Source organism: Lissotriton helveticus, chromosome 12 (assembly GCF_964261635.1).
Source record: "Lissotriton helveticus chromosome 12, aLisHel1.1, whole genome shotgun sequence".
Lineage (NCBI taxonomy): Eukaryota > Metazoa > Chordata > Amphibia > Caudata > Salamandridae > Lissotriton > Lissotriton helveticus.
In genome coordinates this window covers 259,375,410-259,392,289 of record NC_136073.1, presented here as the reverse complement: position 1 = coordinate 259,392,289, position 16,880 = coordinate 259,375,410, and the positions used below count along the sequence as shown (strand labels likewise).

Genomic DNA, 16,880 nt, shown 5'->3' with positions numbered 1-16,880 from the left:
AGACGCTGCACCGGCCGGCCCAGAGGGCTGTAGGCACATCTTTGCATCTATTTGTCTCTTGCAAATAAAGGTTTTTTTTAAAAAAAAAAAGAAAAAAAAAAAGAAAACTAGATAACTAGCTAACCAGTGATTTTATGTATTTTAAGCCCATCCGCAGGTTGAAGTTATTTTGGGACGTAGTGTCTGTACCACTGCATAGGAAGCTTTACTTTCAGTTTCGTGTAGACACCCTACTGCTTAGAGAGTTTACAGCAGACTGGGCTGGGAAAAGAGATACCTCTTGCCCGATTAGTGATCACCCAAGTGAAAGTGTCCCCCATGTTTTGTTTGAATGTCCAGCCTATCTATCTCCCCGGTATACCTGGCTTGTATTCATCTGTAGGCTAATAGATGTACGGAATTATCAGGCAGCCTTGTGCATCCTTAGACCAGACTCTCACCTTGTAATGGCTGTAGGAAAGTAGGACCTGCTTTCATGGTTACCCCCACTTTTTGCCTGGTGTTATGCTGTTTCTCACTAGTCTGACTGGGATCCTGCTAATTAGGAACCCAGGCTCTGTGCTGTTCCCCTAAATTGGTTATGGTATGTACTTAGGTACATCCCAGATTGGATACTGGTGTTACCCTTATAAGTCCCTAGTAAATGGCACTAAGGTAACCAGCGCAAAGGTACCCCAGGGATCCCCCATGGCTGAAGCATGTATTAAGCCACCCATGGGAGACCACAAACTGTAGCTACAGGCCTTACATTGCAGCCTTTGTAAACTGGTGCTAGCACCACTTACGAAAATATATAGGTTTCTCTATATCTAAGGTCCCTGCACTTAAACCTATAAGTCACCCCTATAGCTGGCCTTTCAATCCTGAAGGCAGGGTGCTCGGTTATAAGTGTGAGGGTGCCCCTGAATGAGCAGGACACCCCTACAACCTTCGGAGTCCATTCTCTCAGGTTGTGAGTGCATCAGCCATTACGATACATAGAGTGGCCATGCGTCATTACGTGATGGCCATCTCTAAACTGGCTGTAACGAACCCTGCCATGTTTGGTATCAAACATGTTGGAATCATACCCCCAAATTGTACGGTGAGAGAGGGGAGGTATGATTCCATGGACTGTAAAGCTCCTCCGGGACACCCTCAGTGCTCTCGGTATCCGTCATCTAGACAGCACAACTCAACATGGCTGCTGCCTCCCAGAGACATGATTCTGCCTTCCTGTTGCTGAGCTAGGCTCGAGCAGAGGAAGGCAGGACAATAGGTATCCTGTCACAGGGAGGTGTGCCCACCTTCCAGACAAGGCTTAGTATATTAGGACAAGGTGGGGGCGCTTGCCAGCGCCACTTAGTCTGCTTGCGGGACACATTTGCTGCCCTCATTGCATAGTCCCTTTCAAACCAGCTCAGAGAGCCATTGGCTCCAGCTCTGGTGCGAACCCTGAATTGTCCCAACCCTTTCCTTAGGGTATTTAAGGGCTTACCTGTAGGTGGTCCCTAGATTCGTTGTGGGGCAAGATTCATATCAAGACACCAATTTTTCTTCGACTGTCTGGGCCCTCTGGACTTTGCTGGATTTCTCTCTGGGTTCGAGACTGCAACTGGGAAGACTCCTGCTGCTCCTGGTCTCGCCGTCCTGCAAGTCTGCTGCAACGTCTGCGCCGGTGCTCCAAAAAAGGAACCTTCAATGGCCTGTAGACATCCAAGACACCTGAAGGAATCTCCCTTGGAGCGAAGGAGTCACTTACCTTCATCTGCAGGCACGCAACGAAGCTAACCGGCCTGCTGATCCTGGGCTCCCAGGGACTCCGAAAGGCTCAGCAACACAGGAGGTGGTTCTTCACATTCCTCGAGGCCTGCCCAGCCCTCTCACCAAGTTTGAGACCAGTATCCCTCGTCGGAGCCGCAGGAACGGAACCCCTGAGCACCGCTTCAACTTGCCGTTGCGAAGGCTTGTTGGCTTCCTTCCACCAAGATCTTCGGGCAATAAGTATCCCCAACCTCAAGCATATCCTATGACTAAGATCTTCGTCCTCAATGCATCACTTGCACCGTGGGCCTGCATCTTTGGTGAGCTGCTTGAGGTCCTCTTGCGACTCCAATGCCTCCGACATTCGGCCCTAGTTACGCTGGTGAAAGTATTGGACTTACTCAAATGACTTCAAACTAAGCAACAGCGCTGGACTTTGGAGGGGTCAAATTTACTATTTCACATCCAACCTGAGCAACAGTAAAGAAAGCGCTGGACTTGAAAGGGTCAGCTTTACTAGTTCCACTCCAATTTGAACAACAAAGGTGAAGAACAATGAAGGAGCCAGCTTCACTCTGACCTATGCAACAGTAGGAAAGCATTGGACTTTGGAGAGGTCAGGTTTACTAATTACACTTCAATCCGAGCAATATTTGTGAAAGCATTGGACTTTGGAGTGTCAAGATTTACTATTCTGATTCCATCCTAACTAACAATAGAGAAAGTGTTGAAAAAAATCTAATCATTATTATGAAATACATTTAATAAATATACCATTACAAAATATTATAACAAACCCAAAAAGTATTCACTAAAAAGGTACACTTTTATTTTAGGTTTAAAAAAAATTCTATAAACAACCAAAAACTGTAGTAAATTGCTTAAAACTATACTCAAAAAATTGACCAATTTAATCAATAGTACTAAATTAAAAACACTAAAAAAGGTTCTTCTTTGATTCCAGCGGACTCCCCTGATTACTCAGGCCTGCTCTGACTACCCTGCTTGTAGAGATCCACCTGGACCTTGCTGGTCCCGGCACTGCACCTTTTTTGCTTTCCACGTTGGTTGCAGTTGCCAAGGTTTGTTGGTGCTTCCGACGGACACCGACCACTCAGAAAGTGAATGAGTAATAAGATGCCTTTAAATCATTTTATCTTGTCACATTTGGTCTGCATTCAGAGACAGAAGTCAAACGTTAGCTTATGTCTTTTTACAATTTGCAGCTTAATCTTATCCTGGAAGTTGATGTTTACTTTTCTTTCTCTAACTGCAAAGTTAGACGATTTTGTAAATTGAACTGTCTGACTATGGTTATGTGCAAAGAGTGAGAATTGAAAGGCTGTAGGATGTCAGGTTTTGTTCTAAAACACAACATTTAAATAGGTTGTAAATTAACTATACAAACATTTCAAAATATACTTCGGTTTTTTGGAAAGCACATTTTTTTGTAATTCTCTGTGAAGAAAAAAAGTGTTAATAGGAAGCAAATGAATCAGAACCGGTCCCAGGATGCTTGCTTCTGATCTAGGGTGATCGTGGCCTGGCAGTTCGGGCTGGACTATTTATATGCTTGTGTTGTTACAACGGTCTTCCTCTTCCAAACTAATTTCTTTATATCATAGTTTCAAGCTCCCACATACCTTCCCTACCAAAAACCACATTACCACCTTTTAACAATGAAGGGATTAAATGTGTTGTATAGTGTGGGGAATAGGCCAGCACTATGCAACAACGTCACTGCATTCTTTATTACGGTTAGTGTCTCCAAGTAAATCACATTTTGCATGAATATAAGGCAGGGGTGACTGAGTCATACTGTACATTGAGCCCATGGACTTTGGACTTCTTCCTGTATGATGTTCTTAGTCAAATTCACCTAATTGCTGCCTTAAGTTACTTCACTATAAATCAATTGTTAAAGTATTATTCAGCTCCTCTACATTGATGAATCCATAACGTCGGAACTCTACTTTGCTGAACATACACCGTGGATCTTACAATACCAGAGGTTAATTGGTCCAAGGAATAACCGACTAATGGTCTAAAGGATTTGATAGAACCACTTGGCACCATAAACAATTTAAAGTCATTACAGTTCCTAAAGGGGTATCCAATATGTAATACATTTGAGCAGGAGGAGAAGTTTGGTTGATCTGCTGACATCTTGAACTCAGATTGCTCCCGTATAAGTGATGACCACCAATCGGGGTATTATTTGAACAAAGCCTTTAATACAGGAGTACCATCAACACCCATTATTTTAAGTGTCCGGAGGCAAACGTGCTCCAGGTACATTTGATAATACTATTGTTTTTAAATGTATTTGAAGAAAAAACTTTTTGCATTGAATTAGTCCTGAAGAAGCCGGAGACAAATCAGATAATCAGCCGAAACGCAGCGTAGACATTATTTCAATTACGAGTAGTGAAGCAATCTGTAGTGGAAGGCTCAGATTTTTGGATGATACAGTTTTTATGTAATAGCAAATCTTTTTAAATGTATGTGAATTGATTTTATCTAGATATTTTGGGAATATGTATGAATTTGTTCATTGGGGTATTGCAAATATAATTGTGGAATTGGAAAAAAAATGTTTGTCTGTCTGTGGAATTAGATTCAAATGTATTTCATGAATGCAATACCATTAACATACATTTTTTTTAAATAAATAAACAACTTTTATTAATACATTGAGGAAATTAAGATTGCTTGTTTATCAGATCTAGTTTAACATACTTTTCTTCTTGTTTATATATTTGTGGTTCAGTGCACTCTGTTTGATCACAGGTGATCTATTGAATAATAGCACATAAAGGATCCCTTGTTTTTAAGTTTTAAAGTTCCCACATACCTTCCCTACCAACAACCACATTACTACCTTTTAGCAATGATGGGATTAAATGTGTCGCATAGTGTGAGGAATAGGCCAGCATTATGCAACAACACCACTGCATTCTTTATTACGGTTAGTGTCTCTAAGTAAAGCATATTTTCCATGAATATAAGGCAGGGTTGACTGAGTCATACTGTACATTGAGCCCATGGACTTTGGACTTCTTCCTACATAGCGAGGATTTCGACAGACAATGTCTTTCACATGATGTTCTAAGTCGATATCACCTCATTGCTGCCTGAGAATACTTCACTATGAATTAATTGTCAAAGTATTATTCAGCTCCTCTGCATTTGGGGCTTACACCCCTTTGGGAGGATTACATAGAAAGGACATCTGTCATTAATCTTACCAGTGGTGAAGGCCCATCCTGTGGATACACGTTTATGGACGCTCAACCTTCCAATACAACCTGGTCATTTGAATATAGAACCTTGGAAGTACATTATGCTTGAAACAAATAGCAGCCCGGATGCTACAGAACTATAACACTATTGGCACAATGACTCAGGTGAAGGAAGTGTGATTCTTAATTCACCTTGGGGAGACTAAGCACTTCTTTTCAGAACTAAGGGATGATGGGAGTGAAATACAGATTTCCAGGATCAGAAGCTTGTTCACACATCACAGTCCCTCTACACCTCTCAGCCCCACTTCTATATTCTCTGGAAGGTCAAAGGCAGCCCTGAGTCTCACTATGAAATATACATAACACTGCTTCAGTATTATTTACATACTGTATTTGGTAAATGCTAACAGCACAAGAAATTGAATGGGAGAGAAAATAGCAACCTGTGTGATAATTACACTCTGAACAAATAACGGAATATTTGATACTACAAAATAATATTGTCTACAAACACAAACAACTAAGCACCCTACAGAAATCTGCCCATCTGCCCCTGGCCCTGTGCTCGCATGCCTCTCCACTCAATCGTTTCGTGCCATCCTTGCTCCTGGCAAGCAAACGTGCACAAGGAGAAACAGACAGCACTCACCTTCTGTCACAGGACTGCCATCGGGCTCACTTCCCAGATCAACACTCAGCTTGCTCAGAAGATTTGTCAGCTCTCCATCTGAGACACTGCTGTCTTTGTGGTCCGCCTGCAGGCTCGGTTGCGTGGTCACCACTGTGGGATACATAGGAGGACACAGAGAGTGAGGCAGAGGAAAAGGAGGAGGAATTACCATTGGCTTGGGCACTGCATAGAATGCCATGCTCCACGGGGTCTTTCATCTAGAATTCAGCATTAGTTACCCACATGAAAAAATACCAAACAACTCAACGAGAGGCGACACAGGCTAATTCCTTGCCTGGTTATACATCTCGTCTTCTTTAACCTCTCCTTGAGCCCACCCGCATTGCTCCTCACATAATGAGCGACACCTCAAAGAGGTAAGAGCCTCGAGATGCCTTCTTCCTTTGCTTTGCCCCTCTTGCTTGTCGTTCACTATTCATGACACTTGCATAGGTGCATTTTACCTTCAGACACAACCCAGTAATCAAGCACACATGTTTCTCCACCTATGTTAGAGTTAAATAGGAACGCTGTATCACTTTTTAGCAGATGTTCAACACTCCAAGGATGCGTGCTTACTTAGGATGATGTCTCAAAGCAATGCTTATTCTTCAATTACCATCAACTTACAATGCATTTCTTCTGACAAGTGAAATTGAGATATTATGTTTTCACTTTTGTAAAAAAAAAAAGTAGTTAGTATTTCATACGCTTGTTTTGTAATAGACGTTTTTAAGTATTAGAGAGCGAGAGCGAGAGCGAGAGAGAGAGAGAGAGAAGTGAACAGTCCAGTAACAACATTACATCTTAAAAATACAAAACCACTGAAATTCACTAGTTCTAGTTATCCAAGGTAACTATAACTAGGGCCCCCACCATACACCTGTGTTTGTTTGTTCCCACCGTGCAGAAGCAATGTGAGTTTCTCTGCCCACAAGAACGTGGGTATGGAAATATATGTTGCCTCCCATGTGGCAAGAGCGGACATATGTTTTCCTGCCCACAATAGTGGTATCTCCCAAGGGAGGGCACCCCAGGACACAGTAATTGATCTGGCCTTGGGGGATGAGGTCCCCGAAATTTACAGGCTCAGGGAGGCAGGTAGGCCTAGTGATTTATGGTAGCACACAATATATATTTACTTTTTGTACTGTTTTTGGGCCTCATGCCGCTAGGCCCTCCCCCCCCCCAATACCAGGCCTGGAAGGGTGGCGGGTTTTTGGTGGGGGGGGGCGGGACGTTAGGGTCTTCTTTTAGCCTTTTTGAAGGACTCAGGACTTAGGGAAGGGCCTCATTACAATGTCATCTGTCAAACCGCCGACAGTGCGTCGGTGACGGTCGAACCGCTGTATTAGGGTACTGGCAGTCGGACTCACAGCTATAGGACGCAACACCACCGCCTCTGCCAGGATCATAGATCCAGACTGTGCGGCGGTCAGAAAGGAGTCCCAGATTGATTGCGGTGCCAAGACCGGCACGGCCGTCAGGATTATTATGGCTCTTTCTGACAACCTTTTCATGACGGGGACCCCGCCATGAAAAAGTCGTCGGAAAGACAGGCAACGAGGGGGCCCCAGGGTGACAGACTGTAGCAACATGCAGCTGGGGCCACATGTAGTACCTCCCTACTTTAGCACTGTCATGTGTGCGCCATTTTCCATGCACGATATGTTGCATTGCACACAGTGCACTGATGTGCTAAGCGCTGCACGGATCGAGGCATCTATTGCAGCATATTCCTATGGCCGCAGCATGCCCCTGCCGTAGTATAGACAAAATCTGACCGCCAGTTCAGCGGTCAGATCAAAACATGGCAGTCAGATGGCTGCATGCTTGTCGGCGGTCTCCTGACCACTGTAATAGCTGCCAGCGGTCTGACCACTCTAAGTACTGATTTCAAAAATTGCTGCCACCACATCCTTGTTGATGTGGTGGCAGTCAATCAGATTAGCATGAGATCTGTTGGGTCCATGGTGCTTCCGCAGCGTGATATATACAAAGTTTTTGAGTCTGAATTACCTTAAAACTACTGAAAGGATTTACACTGTCATGGGGACGAGCCTTGCATTTACACTGTGTTAAGTTGGCATGAGATTATTAGAAGTTTAAATGCCATTTTTTCCTTTCTGTTCCCTTTGCACACGGCACACATTATTATAAATATTTAGAGTTTAGCAGAGTGTTTTGCTTCACACAAGAATAATATGTTTTTCTATACCAGCAGCCTTGCTTGGTAAGCTTTGTCTGAACAGTGAGTGTCGAGGCCTTCAAGGTTATTTCAACACAGTGGTTGTTGTTCGGACTGATCAGCGCACGTTCTAGACATAACATATATGCAGCAGTGGCCACCTCTGATTTTGGCGCATTTAATAATGCACTGCGTAGGCATGCTCACACACTTTGAGAACATTTGCATGCAGAGAGCCGTGTAGAAAATGAAGTGATCCATTTCTACTAGGACCAGAGGTATGGGGCCGCCCTTGTAAACCCAAGAGACCTTCTGTAGATATAAAATAACCTACTAGCAAGGGAGGGTGATATCTAGCTGTAAACTAGCCTATTTCCATTTAGCATTTTAACATGCTTTCTCCCTTTGTATTTTATGGAATAGTAACCAGGCTAAAAATCTTGTTGCTTATAATATGTCTGCTTGTATTAACTAAGATACAGCGTCTGAGAACACGGCATTAGAAATAAATATTTCAAACTTGCACGTGTTCTCATTTACTCCCCGTTTTGGACTGGTATGAGAGTATAACGAAAGAGTGTTCATGTGTTCCACATTGCCCGAGGTATTCTAAGTTCCATGTTCTGGGTTGTCTAATCATTGGGGGTATGGAAGAACCAATGAGACACTGATTGCTAGTCTGGTAGTTGATTTTGGCTACTAGGGCGAGTTTTGGCACACCCTAATTCACTGAGGTTCCAAGTCTCTATGCACAGTTCTGTGTATGAGCAGAATCCCTGCTACAACACCAAATCATCACAAATAGCACCTTTTCTAGACAAAAATCCAGCTTTCTGCCAATTGTGGTGTAATCCATCCAGGCATTTGAGCTGTAGCGGTGTCAAAAGTTTCTATAGAAAAATGAATGGGGAAAAAGTGTTTTGGGGTCCCCCCTTTCTCTTGGTGCCCGCTTGATGGATCACCTCAAAACTCTCCCTGCACAACCCAGTCATCGTCAAAAAAAGTTGCCAATTCTTCTTGCACACTGCATTCTCTTGTGGATGGAAATAAATAACTGACCTGTGATTCAATCGGTTAATTGTGCTGCCTGTTCCTTGTGCCTTGAGATGGAGGATTAAGCCAGGAAAACAGAGAATTTACATACATATTGTTTTGACAAATACTGGGTGCCTCCTTGTTTTTAGACAAAGCTAAACCTGTAATACTGTGCCTGGAGTGGTAAAAGGCCTTTGCCATTTTACAGCTCGGCTTGGATGGCACTGTGCTAATCCTATGCTTTAAAGACTTTGCAGTAGAAATGGCAAAAGACTTTGACCCTATCTAGCTCGGCGTGGCTGGCACTGTGCTAATCCTATGCTTAAAAACATTGCTAGAAAAACAGACATTTGAGGTGAGCAGATTCAGAGTGTCGCTGGTGTTATAGGGTTCTCTGTACAGGAGCTGCTCTCCACCTAAACTTGAAAACTACCTAGAGTTCTCAGCTTCTTTTTTGCATAATTTATGTGGCAATCTAAACCTTAAAGGGTACTATTTTGAGATATATACTCATTTCCGACCTCCGCACCGTCTGAATATCCCCATACATGTCAATAGAGCGACAAAGGGTAAAAACATGGCATATCTAGACAGACACTCCTGTCTCTCTCCCCAAGCCATATTCTCTCTTTCTCTCTCGCGCTCTCTCTCCCACACTCTCTCTCTCTGTATGTATATATATATATATATATATATATATATATATATATATACACACACACACACACACACACACACACACAAGAAAAGAAATATATTGTAATTTAAATTAAATTTGTAACTTAATTTAAAAATGTAATGCTTAAAAAGCAATTAATAAAGAAACACTCACTCTTCTGGCAGAGGTCATGGCCACCAGGAAAGCTGTCTGTAAAGTGAGAAGACGAAGAGGACAGTTGTGAAGGGCCCCAAAGGGAGCACACATCAAATATGTCAGACCAGGTTCAAGTCTCACTGAGGCATTATGAAAGAACAGGAGGAAAAAGATGAGTAATGCCTTTTATGAATATATTTACAACAGGGGACTTGAAAAGGGAAGGCTGACATGGCCGAGAGCTAGCCCTTGAGAGTGCCCAGAGCAGAGCCCTGCTGGGCCACAGAAAGGAGGAATAGAAGGACCTCTGACAGAGGGGCAGAAAAGAGATCCACAGCCTTTGCTGTACACCATGCCACAAACGTATTCCACCAGCAGGAGTATACCATCTTAGTGGCTGGCTGCCAAGATTACATCACATACTTCGGGAGGCAGGTCAAAAGACGTCAACTGCCGCCGCTCAATCTCCACGCAAAGAGGTGGAGGTTGGACAGGTTCGGGTAAGGAAAGTCCCCTGTCACTGCGACAGAAGATCCTCCTGAAGAGGCAATCGGATTGGGGGATCAATAGACATGCTGAGTAGCTTGGAATGCCGTACTTTTCGAACCAAGTCCGGAAAGGTGTATAGAAAACCGCAACTCCACTCGTGATGAAAAGAGTCGCCTAGCGAGTGCTGCCTTGGAAATTCCAAAGCGCAGAACTGGTGACATTGCGTGTTCTCTTCGGTGACGAATAGATCTAACCAAGGCTCTCCCCACTGCTGAAAGAGACCTTGCGCCATGTCCGAGTTCAGACACTATTCGAGATCCATCATGCACCGGCGGCTGAGTTCAACCGCCCTTGCGTTCAGAGAACCTGCCAGGTGTTTAACCACCAGGGAAATGCCCTGATGTTCTAGCCATGTCCAGAGGCGCAGAGCCTACTGACATAGGGTCCACAAACCCACCGCGCCCTATTTGTTGCAGTACCACATGGCAGTGTTGTTGTCCGTGAACACCTGCACCACTCTTCCCCGCACAGAGGGAAGGAATGCCTTCAGTGCAAGCCGGATCGCCCGAAGCTCCAGATGGTTGATGTGGAGCCCGGACTCCACCAGAGACCAGAGGCCTCTGAACTCCGCCTCTCCCATGTGGCCGCCCCATCCCAGAAGGGACGCGTCCGTCACAACTGTGTCTTCCGGTTGGAGAAGGGAGAGGGATCTGCCATTGACCCAATCATGATTCGTGAGCCACCACTGTAATTGTCGTGCAGTGCCCTCCGAGATCTGGACATGATCAGACAGGTTGCCCTAATGCTGCGCCCACTGGAACTTCAGGTCTCACTGCAGAGCCTGCATATGCCATCTGGCATGATCCACTAGCAAGACACAGGAGGCCATCAGGCCCAGGAGCCGGAGGGTCATCCTGACCGAAACCCGGGATGGAGGCTGAAAGATCAGAATCATAGCCTGAATATCCCGGACTCGCTGCTCAGGAGGATAAACCCGAAACTGCGCTGAGGCCAGAACCTCTCCGATGAAGAGGAGCTTCTGAGAAGCAACTTCGCACGTTGATGGAAAACCCCAGCAAATGCAGGAGGTTAGCCGTAGTCTGGAGGTGGGAGACGATTGCCTGGGGCGAGCCTGCCTTCAACAACCAGTCGTTGAGATAGGGAAAGACTGGAACCCCTGATCTGCGCAGGTGAGCTGCGACCACCGCCATCACTTTCGTGAACACCTGAGGGGCGCTGGTAAGGCCAAAGGGGAGCACGGTAAACTGAAAATGCTCCAGGCCTATCGTGAACCGCAGGTAACACTGGTGGGCCGGCAGGACGGGGATGTGGCAATACGCGTCCTGCAAGTCTAACGCTACCATCCAGTCTCCAGGGTCGAGGGCAGACAAGACCTGAGCTAGCAGCAACATCTTGAATTTCTCCTTCCGGAGTAAGCGGTTGACATCCCTGAGGTCCAAGATAAGACGCAGGCCCTTGTCCTTCTTGGGGACCAGAAAGCAGTGGGAATAACAACCACAACCTACTTCTGACCCAGGAACGAGCTCCATGGACCCTTGGCCAAGAGGGCCATGACTTCCTGCTGCAGAAGCGCAAGATGGCCCCCAGACATGCGGTGGTACTGAGGTGGCATGGCTGGAGGGGTAGTCTCAAAGGGGAGGGAGTAGCCCCTTCAGACTATTTGTCCTGTCCAAGGTGATGATGCGCCAGTGGGGGAGATGATGGCGTATTCTGCTGCCTACTGGCGTTTGATGGGCCCAAACGTTGGGACTAGGAAGGCTTTGAAGTGGATGCTGGGGGGGGTGGAGGAGGACTGACCCGCCCGCTGGCCCCCAGAACCGCCCGACGGTTCCCACGTCTGCAGCCGTGCTGAGGTTGTTGCTGCGCAGGCCTGTGGCTCTGAAATGAACGTGTTGGGGTACCCCTTCCGTGGACACTAAAGGAGCGAAAAGTAGAAGGCGGAGGAGGCCAAGCGGCCAACAGGCCCAAGGACTTAGCCGTAGCCCGTGAGTCCTTAAAGCGATCCAACGCACTATCCGCTTCGTTGCCTAAAAGGCGAATGCCATCAAACGTCATGTTCATCAAAGTGTTCTGGACATCCCCAGAGAAGCCAACTGTTCTCAGCCAGGTGTGAAGCTGAAGTGCCACCGTTGTGTAAATCGCCCTGCCTAGCGAGTCGGCGGTATCAAGCCCACAACGGATGGTGAACTTAGCTGCGTGTCTCCCAGCTGCAACAGCCTGGGCGAGTACTGTCTGGGCCTTCTCCGGACGGTTGGGCAGCACCTGCGCAACCGTGTCCCACACAGAGTGGGAGTAACGGCCCAAGAGGCATGCGGTGTTCACCGACAGAAGAACTAAGCTGGCAGATGAAAACAGCTTCTTGTCAAGCTGCTCCAGCTTTTTGGATTCCCTATCCGGAGGTGTGGAAGGGAATGCGCTCTGGGAAGCAGAGGCTTGGACAACCAAGCTCTCAGGAGTGGGGTGTTGGTAGAGAAAGAGGGGGTCGCCCCCGGGTCCTTGAGCGGCACAGAGCCGACTGCCGGACTTCCAGTAACTTTCGGGACCGCTCCCGCAAAGTCTTCGGCGCAATGGCCTTGCAGTCAGGGCACGACTTGGAGTCGTGGTCGCGCCCCAGGCAGTAGAGACAAGCTGTGTGGGTCCGTCACAGACATCATGCAGTGACAGTCCCCGCAGTTCTTGAAGCCGGGCATCCCTACGACACCAGGAGTCGATCGACTTGGAAGAAATGAGGTAAAAGGCCTAAAAAAAACTCAGTCAAAAAATGACTGGGGGTACGTGCTCTTCCAGGATCTGTGCTTGCTGGCGCAGAAAAAGAAAGAACTGATGTCAGCGCACGTGGGCGCGTCTAAGTGGCTCCTGCGACGTCATCTCGGCGATGATGCCGCCAACGATGCATGCGGAGCCGCACGATGACACCTACCGACACGCAGGGGTACTGCTGAAGAAAACTTTCTGGATCCATTCTGACGTCTGGGGGTAATTCTAAGGCAAGGAATCTATCACTACGTGTTTCTTTCAGATACGAACATAATAATAACTTGAAAACAAAATCTTAAAACAATACAAAAACAACACCAAATCGTTTATATGCAACTATGTTTAAAAATCAATATTAAACACTTAAAAAAATAATTTTCTGGTCTGCGATTTTCTCTACCACAATATTGCTGTAACCACAATATTTTTGGGATGACATTTGTGCCATGATGTTTGAGACAATATTAATGGCATGCGCCTCACCAATAGACAGTGGAGGTATTACTGTACCTCATATCTCGCATTCACTAGAAGTCTAATAACTTTGCCGTGCACCAGTTGCAATCAGCATGCAGATAGTGTTTCCCCATCATCTAAGGGAAAAGAAGACCTTAGTGACTTGGTAGAGGACCCTGTACACAGTGAATATAATCTGCAGGTTCAAACAGAGCACATCAGCCAGTAATGCTTGGCATCTGTCCCAAAATATGACATATATCGTGTTATGCTATGAGATTTTGTACAGTGCGCAAATACTCCAAGAGGCAATTTGATGCTAAGGAACATTAGGCAGAGACAAAAAGAAACATTCAGAAGAGCCATGTCCTAAGTTTGTTTGAAAAGACAGATGGTTAGTGGTGAGTTTCAGGTCTAGAAGGCAGGAGTTCCAGAGCTTGACCGAGAGGTACACTAAGGTTCAGCCAACTGAGCATGACTTATTGATGAGCGGAATGACAAGGCTCTTCAAAGCACCAGAATGGAGAGACCGTAAAGGTGAGTACGGCTTGACTAAACCTTACAGACAGGCAGGCCCTACCTTGTGAATCACTCAGTAAGTAAAACACCATGCTTTGAAATTAGCTCGTTTTCCTGGCAGATGGTTAGACACAGAGGAACATGGTGGCAGTTTTAAAATAAGCCTGGCTGCTGAGTTCTGTACAGTCGGTCTGTGATTGAGGTAGTTGGGCAGACCCCGCTAGAGAGGGTTCCCACAGTCTAGCCAGGATGTGATCACTGAATGAGCAACAATTTTCCAAGATGCAATAGGCAGGAGATGGATGAGTTTTTTGAGCATACGTAGCAAAGAGAAACAAATGCCGGATAGATGGCTAAATTTATTACCAAATTCCCAGGTTCTTAGTGGATGAGGGAGGTACAGGGAGAGGATCCATGTCAGAAGGCTAGCAGTTGATGGCCAAATTGGAGGAACTTAGTTTTGTTTCCATTTAGTTATAAGCAGTTTTCCCACATCGAGGACATAACTGACATCATACACTCAGAAATTCTTTTTAGTACTGTTCTGACCATGGGGAGGAAGATTATAATTGTGGCATTGTCGGTATAGGAAACAGTTTCAAACCCAAAAGAGCGGGCTATGGATGTTAAGGACTGGATACAAATGTTGAGCAGGGGCTTATGGAAGAGCCCTGAGGGATGCTGTAGTGTAACAACAGAGGATCCAAGAAGAAAGGAGAGGGCAATACGGTTATGTTAGCTGAGCTTGTATAGCACAAAACCTCTTTCCCAGAGGTGTATCCCGGCGAGTTACAGCAGTCTGTGGTAAGGTAGGAGATGGTACTTAAAAGCCAAGTTTTCAGCAATTTTTAAGCCTTCAAAGTCCTAATAGGAGGGAATATGAAAGGGTAGATTGTTCCAATGGTGGGGGGCTAGGAAGAAAATCGAATGACCTCTGAACCTGGTTGTGCGTATGCACGGTGGGTCCAAAAGTACAGTATCCATAGCCCTCAAGTCTTTACCCGGACGGTACCAAGAAAGCCTTTGTACGAAGATAAGTAGGGCCAATCCCAAAAAGTGCTTAAAGATTAAGGTACACGTGTTGGAACAGATTACACTTTCTTTCAGGTAGCAATTGTAGACCTCTTAAAATGGATTCAGGAGGAGAACCAGGAGGAAGTTTACAGACCAAACTGGCTGGTGTATTTTGCACCACATGTAGTTTTTAGAGGAGGGTCTTATTAGGCACTACCAAAAGTGCGTTCCCATAGTCAAATCGAATCTTTATGAGGGCCAGCACCATCATTTTCCTAGAACATATTGGTAGTCAATTGAACAATTTCCTTGGCAGTTGGAGAATGCTGAAAAAGTACTGCAAATATTAGTCATCTGTTGCTTCATGGAAAGCTTATTGTTCAGCTGAAAAACAAGGTTTTTTACCACTCCCTTCAGGCAGGGAGCCGTGCCAAGTACTTTCGGCCACCGGTCTTCTGACAACAATTCTTGTGCCTTCCTATACGGAGGATTTCTGTTTTTCCTCCATTGAGTTGTAGACAACTCTGACTCATCTAAGTTGTCACCATCCTCATGAAATCAGTAATTCTAAATTTGGAGGCTTCTGGCTTTTGTCCTCTTGAGATCGCCAATTGGGTGTCATTCGCATTAGTCATTATTTCAAACCCACAGGATTTGACAATCGTTGCAGTGGTTTTGTTAGTTTAAAACTTTATGTTTTACATGAAATTTTCACCTATCACATTCTTTTAAAGCCTTGTTTTTTTCCAGTGAATTTCTAAGGTTCTTTTTAATGTAAAGTAAGATATTATTACAAATCCTATCTATAATGTCACTTTAACCTTTGTTTATTTTCTGTGAATTTCTATGTTTTAACGTAAGATGTCCATCACTGGGTGTGGTGTTGATTGCAACCTCCTGTAGCCACCCAAACACCCTCCTTTAAATAAAACAATAAAATATTTTTTATTGTGCCATAGATCTTTGGCGATTCCCCACAAGGTTGTGCTGGAGTTTGTAGTGAATCTGAGGATGCATGGAAATCCGCCCCCCCCAGGCCCCTCCCTCAAAATAAGGATAATGTTACTTACCCAGTAAGCATCTGTTCTTGGCATGTAGAGCTGTACATTCACATGCTTTGTATACTCCTGCCATCTAGTGTTGGGTCCGGATGTTTGAGAGTTGTTTTTCTTCAAAGAAGTCTTTCAAGTCACGAGGTAGGCGACTCCTCCTTTCGGAGATCGTGCCCATGGGCATCGATTCCATTGTTAGATTGTTTTCCCGCAAAGGGTGAGAATGGAGTTAGTAAGAGTAGAATAGAGATGTCCATGCATATGTATATAAAGTAAGTGAGAACTGCAATAGGTACAGGTACACGGGGAGGCGCATGTGAATCTACAGCGCTCCATGCCAAGAACAGATGCTTACTGGGTAAGTAACATAATCCATTTGAGGCATGTGAGCTGTAGATCACATGCTTTCCATAGACTATACAGCAGTAAACTCCCAAAGCGGTGGCTAACCTGTAGCTGTTGCACTTGTCTGAAAAAGTGTTCTAAGTACTGCATGGCCCACATTAGCTTGTTGTCTTGCTAACATATCTACACAATAATGTTTGGTGAATGTGTGTGGTGTTGACCATATTGCAGCGTTACAATTGTCAACTATGGGAATGTTTCCTAAGAAAGCCATAGTAACCCCTATTTTGTGAGTGGAATGCACTCCGGGGTATTGCTAAAGTTCTCTTTGCTTTTGCATAACAAGTCTGAATATATTTAACAATCCATCTTGCAATACCTGATTTGGATATAGGATTGGCCTTCTGAGGTGGAGCAAAAGCAACAAAAAGTTGTTTATTCTTACGAAAGGACTTTGCTCTTTTTATGTAATATAAGAGGGCTCTTCTAACATCTAAAGTGTGTAGAGCGTGTTCGGCTACTGAATCTGGTT

General features: G+C 45.1%; 1 protein-coding gene across 2 annotated transcripts in view; it reads right to left on the bottom strand.

Annotated features, from left to right (window-relative positions):
* The window catches only part of WWP2 (WW domain containing E3 ubiquitin protein ligase 2), a 523,918-nt gene that overhangs the window by 376,328 nt on the left and 130,710 nt on the right, over positions 1-16,880 (bottom strand). For both annotated transcript variants that reach the window (XM_078669521.1, XM_078669522.1), the window contains exon 3: positions 5,638-5,769. In XM_078669521.1, coding sequence (XP_078525647.1) covers positions 5,638-5,769 — 132 coding nt within the window. The remainder of the gene's footprint in view (positions 1-5,637; positions 5,770-16,880) is intronic.